Source organism: Cebus imitator, unplaced genomic scaffold (genome assembly GCF_001604975.1).
Source record: "Cebus imitator isolate Cc_AM_T3 unplaced genomic scaffold, Cebus_imitator-1.0 Scaffold415, whole genome shotgun sequence".
Lineage (NCBI taxonomy): Eukaryota > Metazoa > Chordata > Mammalia > Primates > Cebidae > Cebus > Cebus imitator.
The window spans coordinates 61,908-69,222 of record NW_016107730.1 but is presented as its reverse complement, the minus strand read 5'-3'; the positions used below and the strand labels follow the sequence as shown (position 1 = coordinate 69,222).

General features: G+C 39.0%; 1 protein-coding gene across 3 annotated transcripts in view; it reads left to right on the top strand.

The window, feature by feature from the left end:
- NBR1 (NBR1 autophagy cargo receptor) overlaps positions 1–7,315 on the top strand; it is a 29,926-nt gene that overhangs the window by 3,915 nt on the left and 18,696 nt on the right. For all 3 annotated transcript variants that reach the window (XM_037731673.1, XM_037731674.1, XM_017509333.2), the window contains exons 2-5: positions 1,226–1,336; positions 3,665–3,727; positions 5,305–5,323; positions 6,587–6,609. In XM_037731673.1, coding sequence (XP_037587601.1) covers positions 1,226–1,336; positions 3,665–3,727; positions 5,305–5,323; positions 6,587–6,609 — 216 coding nt within the window. The remainder of the gene's footprint in view (positions 1–1,225; positions 1,337–3,664; positions 3,728–5,304; positions 5,324–6,586; positions 6,610–7,315) is intronic.

The following is a 7,315-nucleotide window of genomic DNA, read 5'->3' as shown; positions in this document are numbered from 1 at the left end:
AAAAGAAATGAGGATAGCCCTGAGTTGATTATTGGTTTAACTAGGTGTTTATTACTCTCCACTTTTATATATGTATGTTTGAAACCTCCCATTAGATTGTAAAAAAAACATAGTAACTTGGGCCGGGCACGGTGGCTCACTCCTGTAATCCAGCACTTTTGGGAGGCTGAGGCAGGCGAGTAAGAGGTCAGGAGATTGAGACCATCCTGGTCATGGTGAAACCCCATCTCTACTAAAATACAAAAAATTAGCTGGGTGTGGTGGCACTTGTCTGTAATCCCAGCTACTCACAAGGCTGAGGCAGGGGAATCGCTTGAGCCTGGGGAACCGAGGTTGCAGTGAGCCGAGATTGTGCCACTGCACTCCAGCCTAGCGGCAGATCAAGACTCCGTCTAAAAAACAAAATACATAATAACTTGGATGGGAGATTTTGAATGCTACCTCTGTGTAGTTTCTTGGCTAGTATTTTGGCCTATAAGTTGTTAGAACTGTTAGAAAATCTAGGTTCTCAAGTTAGGAAAAGCCTCCTGCAAGAAAAATGTAGAACGTCTCTCAAGTCAAACAAGAATACAAGTTCCCGGAAGGCATTTCTTACCCATCTTGATAGCTTCTGCTACTAGTACATATTTGTTTAATCAAGCAGTCATCATAAAGTACTGATAAATATTTAAGGATTTTACAAATGCTAGATGATTTGTGAGAATATGGTCAAAATTTAAATACTCTCAGCATACTTTTATTTCTTTTTTTTTTTTTTTTTTGAGACAGAGTCTTGCCCTTTTACCCAGGCAGGAGTGCAGTGGTGCAATCTCGGCTCACTGCAACCTCCACCTCCCAGGTTCAAGCAATTCTCCTTCCTCAGCCTCCGTAGTAGCTGGGATTTGGGATTACAGGTGGACATCACCACGCCCGCCTAATTTTATTGCATACTATTATTTCTAACATGGAAGTTCCTAATAACTTCAAGAATAATTTTTGTGACTTAAGTACAAGTCTTTATGGCATGGTTTTAGCCTATCTTTCTTTTTCGAAACAATTCTTATTTTATAGTGATGGTAAGTTCCATAAGAGCCAGGACAGTGTTTCTCTTATTCATCGTTATGTCTCCCAAGCCTAGACCATATTGGATCCTCACAAGTATTTGCTTAGTGAACTTTTAATTCAACATATAGAACCCTTTCTAATGTGTTTTTTCTCTCTCTCCTGCTAACCTTCTCAACCCTAGGCCTACAACATGGAACCACAGGTTACTCTAAATGTGACTTTTAAAAATGAAATTCAAAGTTTTCTGGTTTCTGATCCAGAAAATACAACTTGGGCTGATATCGAAGCTATGGTGAGTGTTACTTTATTTTGTTTCTCCACGATTTAAGCATGGTTATTTTTTCCAAAGGTAGCTATTTTTAGCAATGTTGTTTCATAGCTGTAAAGTCTGTCATAGTTACCATTTCTGGGCCTTTTGGAAAACTGCTTTTGACAGGCGTTCAGTAATCATATATGAGATGTGCCCCGATAAAGGGAACAAACAAATAAGCTTGCTTTTGAAGATTTTAGAAAGGGAAGGTAAAATCGTTTTTCGTGAGATAGGATTTAGAAAACCTATTAATTTTAGAAACAGCATGAGGAATGAATTGGTGTGGGCTCCACCCCAACCAGGTCCCAAGGAAATGTTCTCTTGTGTGAGGATATGACTTGTGCTTTGTGAGAGACTATTGATTGTTTTTATTGCTAGGTCAGAGGTTGAGTATCTCAAAGTTGAACAGCAAAAACTTCCATACCTGCTTAAACAGCAGTTATCTGTTCCGTTTTTTTGCTAATGCTTTTCCTTCTCTTGGTTTGCCCTTTGTACTTTTCTGTTTTTCTTCAGTTTGCAGTGGTGAATGTTTTACTTCCTCTATTGACTGTGTTTCTCTACTGAAACCCTTTCATAAAAATCTACTTTAACCTGGTTATATCTGATGGTAACTAAAAAGGAAAAGAAATGGTAGAAAAACCTTAAAAGATGATCTAATGTAGTTGTCTGCCTTCCAGCAAATACCTGTTTATACTGCCCTGACAGTGACAGTGAGACCCATCCCAAAAAACAAAAAACAAACAAACAAACAAAAGACTGGATTCAGAAAGAAGTTGGGTCTTATTTGTCAAAAGATGTGAAAATAACGGTTATCTTTTTTGTCCTAATAGTTAAATGAGCTGACAGCTTCCCTTTTTTCTTCATTGTAAATTTTAAATTGTAAAAGTGTAATACATGCCCACTTTAAGTAGAGAAACAATCTCAAGCAGTTAATATACCTCTACTCTCCCTCCCCGCATCTTTTATTCGCACCTGTTTTGGGTAACCAGTGTTAACAGCCCTGTATGTGCTTTTTCCATGTTCATTCCCTTTTCCATGTTCATGCAGATATCATACTAGGATCATACTATAAACATTATTCAGCTGGGTACAGTGGCACACACCTGGAATCCCAGCACTTGGGGATGCTGAGGCAGGTGGTCCACTTGAGCTCAGGAGTTTGAGACCAGCCTGGGCAACTTGGTAAAACCCCATCTCTATAAAAAACAAACAAACAAACACACTCTCTCTCTCTCTCTCTCTCTCTCTCTCTCTCTCTCTGAGTTGGGTGGATTGCTTGAGTGTGGGAGGTTGAGGCTGCAGTGAGCTGAGATCGAGCCACTGCACTCCAGCCTAAGCGACAGAGTGGGACCCACCTCAAAAAAAAAAAGGGGGGGGGGCTGGGTGTGGCGGCTAACGCCTATAATCCCAGCACTTTGGGAGGCCAACACGGGCAGATCACAGGGTCAAGAGATTGAGACCATCATGGCCAACATGGTGAAACCCTGTCTCTACTAAAAATACAAAAATTAGCTGGGCGTGGTGGCACGTGCCTGTAGTCCCAGCTACTTGGGAGGCTGAGGCAGGAGAATTGATTGAACCTGGGAGGCGGAGGTTGCAGTGAGCCAAGATTGTGCCACTGCTTTCCAGCCTGGCGCCTAGTGACGGACCGAGACTCTGCCTCAGGAAAAAAAAAAAGGTTTTCAGGTTTTTTTCTTCTTATCATGAAATTACAGAAGATAACTTATATGCTATTCTACAAGATAAACTGTCCTATACAAATGTGAGATTAATGGGTCACAAAACATTTTATTTGAAATTTTAATAGATTCTGCCAAATGCTTTGCAGAACAATTGTTGCAGCACCCAGAAATATCTCACAGTGTCCTGAATTTTTGCCAACACTGGATGTTATGGCTTTAAAAAACATTTGCTGTTCCCTACCCCATGTCCCCCCAAGGAAAAACATACACACAAAATTGATAAGATAGCATCTCATTGCTTCAATTTGCAATTTTCTAACCACCAGAAAGTTTGAAAGTCTTCTGATGTATTTGTTAGGTGTTCTGATTTCCTCTTCTATGAATTTTATGTATATTTTTACCTGTGTTATTAATTGTATCACTAGCAGTTTTGCGGATGCTCTGGGTGTGTTGCAGATATTAACCCTTTGTTATGGGTTGTTATGGTTGTTCATTGTTTGTCTTTTGATTTTGTGGGTTTTTTAACTATAAAATATTTAACATTTATGTAATGAAATATGCCCAACTCATCCTTTGATTTCTGTGTACATTATAACCTGCCTTTAAAAAATGTGTATTTCTTTTGTAGGTAAAAGTTTCATTTGATCTGAATACTATTCAAATAAAATACCTGGATGAAGAAAATGAAGAGGTAAAATATATTATGGTACTTATTGCTAGGTATTCAGAATAGAAATCTTATTTCTCCAGTGATATGGGCTTTAATAATTCAAAATAGTGTTTATCTCATTTGCGTGGTGGTTTAAATGTATTTGATAATTGAATATTCTAAGAAGACTTGCAGCATCTGAGATGGAGTTGAAAAATGGAGAAGCAGCACTGAAGAATATCTCAGAGATAACTTTTACAATTTTTAAAAAAACAGAAACAGGGTCTCACTATGTTGCTCAGGACAGAATTCCTGGGCTCAAGCAGTCCTCCCACCTCAGCTTCCCAAAGTGTCGAGATTACAGGTGTGAGACACCATGTCTGACCTTAAATAACTTTTTTTTTTTTGAGACAGAGCCTGGCTAATTTTTTTTTTTTTTTTTGAGACAGAGTCTCACTCTGTCATCCAGGCTGGAGTGCAGCAGCATGATCTCAGCTCACTGTAACCTCCACCTCCCGGGTTCAAGAGATTCTCCTGCCTTAGCCTCCTGAGGAGCTGGGATTACAGGCATGTGCTACCACGCTTGGCTAATTTTTTTTTTATATATTTTTAGTAGTGATGGGGTTTTACCATGTTGGTTAGGCTGGTCTCGAACTCCCAACCTTGTGATCTGCCCACCTCAGCCTCTCAAAGTGCTGGGATTACAGGCATGAACCACCACACCCAGCCAAATTTTTGTATTTTTAGTAGAGGCGGGGTTTCACTATGTTGCCCAAGCTGGTCTCAAGCAGTCTGCCTGCCTCGGCCTCCCAAAGTGCTGGGATTACAGGCGTGAGCTACTGGTTGGCCAAGATAACTTTTAAAATTAGATAGTGACATTAAGTTCACATATAGCACAAGCTGCTGTTTAGTTTATAATAATTCAAATATAATGGCTAAGCTTTTTTTTTTTTTTTTTTTTTTTTAAGTAGTTGAGGTTTTTTTTTTTTTTTTTTTTTTTTGTTTTTTTTTTTTGAGAAGGAGTCTCACTCTCAATAAAGGCTGGAGTGCAGTGGCATGATCACAGCTCACTACAATCTAGATCTCCTGGGCTCAAGGAGTCCTCCCATCTCAGCCTCCCGGGTAGCTAGGATATGCATTGCATCCGGCAAAATTTTTTAATTCTTTGGAGGGATGGGGTCTCACTTTGTTGCCCAGGCTAATGGCTAAGCTTTATTGAATGGTTACAGTGTGTCAGACTAGCAGCAATACCATGTTCTAAGTACATTATTATCATCTCTATTTTATCCATGAGGAAAATGAGGCACAGCGAGGTGAAATAACTTGCCCAAAAGCACAAAAACTTGGAAGTAGTGAAGTAGGGATTCAGTCCATACCCTATGGCTATAGAACTCAAGCTCCTAACCATTATATTGTACTGCTTCTTAATGTACCTGAAATAAAGGAGGGCACAGTAGATGAGCAATACAATTTCTTAAATACTATTCATGACTAGCAAGTGATATAGAAAAGCTGAACCCCAGGCCTGAGTTTTTGTCTGTCCTAAGGAGCTGGTTCTAGTAACAGAAATGCTCAATTGATGATACACTTATAATTCATTTTTTTTTTTCCTTTTATAGGTATCCATCAACAGCCAAGGTGAGTACCTGACAGAGTCTGTTCAGCCTTATTTAAAAGCCTTAATCTGCTCATTGAGGCATTTCTATTTAGAGGATGCCAGTCCTCTGAAATTAATGTGCCTCCCAGTTCAACACATATAAGTATTCCCATGGTGTTGCATTTGTTTCTGACTTGGTATGTGTGTTAATATCAACTTACAAACAAGTGATATTCCAAAAGTTTATTAGATGTTGAGAGCCTGGAATACATTTTCGCATAGGAGCCATGTTATAGTTGAAAGTGAGTTTCCCAAGATAGCCCCTAAAATTTTATTTTAATCAGGTGAAATGACAGTATTAACACTGTTTATGAACTCTCTTGAGTCCTGAGCATCATAATGCCTAATGTGAGGGACCTAGGTTGGGATTTTGTAGCTGCAACTCTCTAAGAGTGATGAAAGAGGGATTTAAAGGGAAGAACTGATCTACAGTAGATTCTGTTTGCAACAAGAAGGGAGTTTGTCAGCAAAAAGATAGTTGCTGTGCATATATAATAAGCTAAGAATTCTTTAAAGTCAGGATTGACTGTGTGTTTTGAAAATTTTTCTTGTATATATTGCAGGTATACAACATGATATTATGAAATACATACACAGTAATGTATCGCTTAATGACAGGGATACGTTCTGAGAAATGCATCAATTAGGTGATTTGTCAATAGATGGACATCAGAGTGTATTTACACAAACCTAGATGGTATAGCCTACTACACACCTAGTATATATGGTATAACCTATTGCTCCTAGGCTACAAACCTGTAGAGCAGGTTACTGTACTGGATACTATAGATAGTTGGAACACAATGGTATTTGCATATCTAAACACAGAAAAGGTACAGTAAAAATGTGGCATTATAATCTTATGGGATCACCATCATGTATGTGGTTGAAATGTTATATAGTGACGGTTACTATAGTGAAACAAATTAACGTATCCATCATCTCATTATAGCAGTTCATTGCCCTCTCCAGAAAGCAGCCATAATCTACTCATTTAGCAAAAATCATGAATGTAATGTGCGATTATTTAACTATATTCTTCATGTTGTACATTCCATTTTTAGGATTGGCTATACTTAATATATAGACTCTTTGCTTCTTTTTTTTTTTTTCCTGAGAGTTCATCTTCAGAAGACTCTTTGGTTCTTAAATAAATGGATGTATACAAAATAATAATTTTAAAATAATGGAATCTTTTGGGGTAGGTGAAGAAGTATCACAGTGTATATTTTTTGTCCTTTTAGGAGAATATGAAGAAGCACTTAAGGTAATCATTATTTAATCTCATTTCAAATAATTTCAAAAATATTATTTTCTTTTTTGAGACAGTGTTGTGCTCTGTCATCCAGGCTGGTGTGCAGTGGCACAGTCTTGGGTTGCTGCACCTCCACCTCCCAGGCTTAAGTGGTCCTCCCACCTCAGCCTCCTGAGTAGCTGGGACTACAGACACATGCCACCACGCCTGGCTTTTTGTATTTTTTTGTAGACACAGGGTTTTGCCTTGTTTTCCAGGCTGATCTGGAACCCTTGTACTCAAACAATCTGCCGGCCTTGGCCTCTGAAAGTCTGGGATTATTAGGTAGGAGCCACCACACCCAGCCTAAAATGTTTATTGAGTGAAACTGAAACCTGAATTCCATTAGTTGTGGGGAGAAACTAATAAGTGTAAACACAGTGAAGCCTGTTTTTAGGGAGACTGATGAATGGGCGTGACACTCAGCAAAAGGCAATTCATAATGAAAAGGTCCTTCTCAGTTATTGTCCCATTTCATTGCTGGTCTTGGTGCTGCTGTTCTAGTGTTTTAAAAATACAAATAGGCCGGGCGTGGTGGCTCATGCCTATAATCTAAGCACTTTGGAGGCCAAGGCAGGCGGATCACCTGAGGTCGGGAGTTCAAGACCAGCCTGACCAACATGGTGAAACCCCATCTTAAAAAAATAAATAGGCCGGGCGCGGTGGCTCAAGCCTGTAA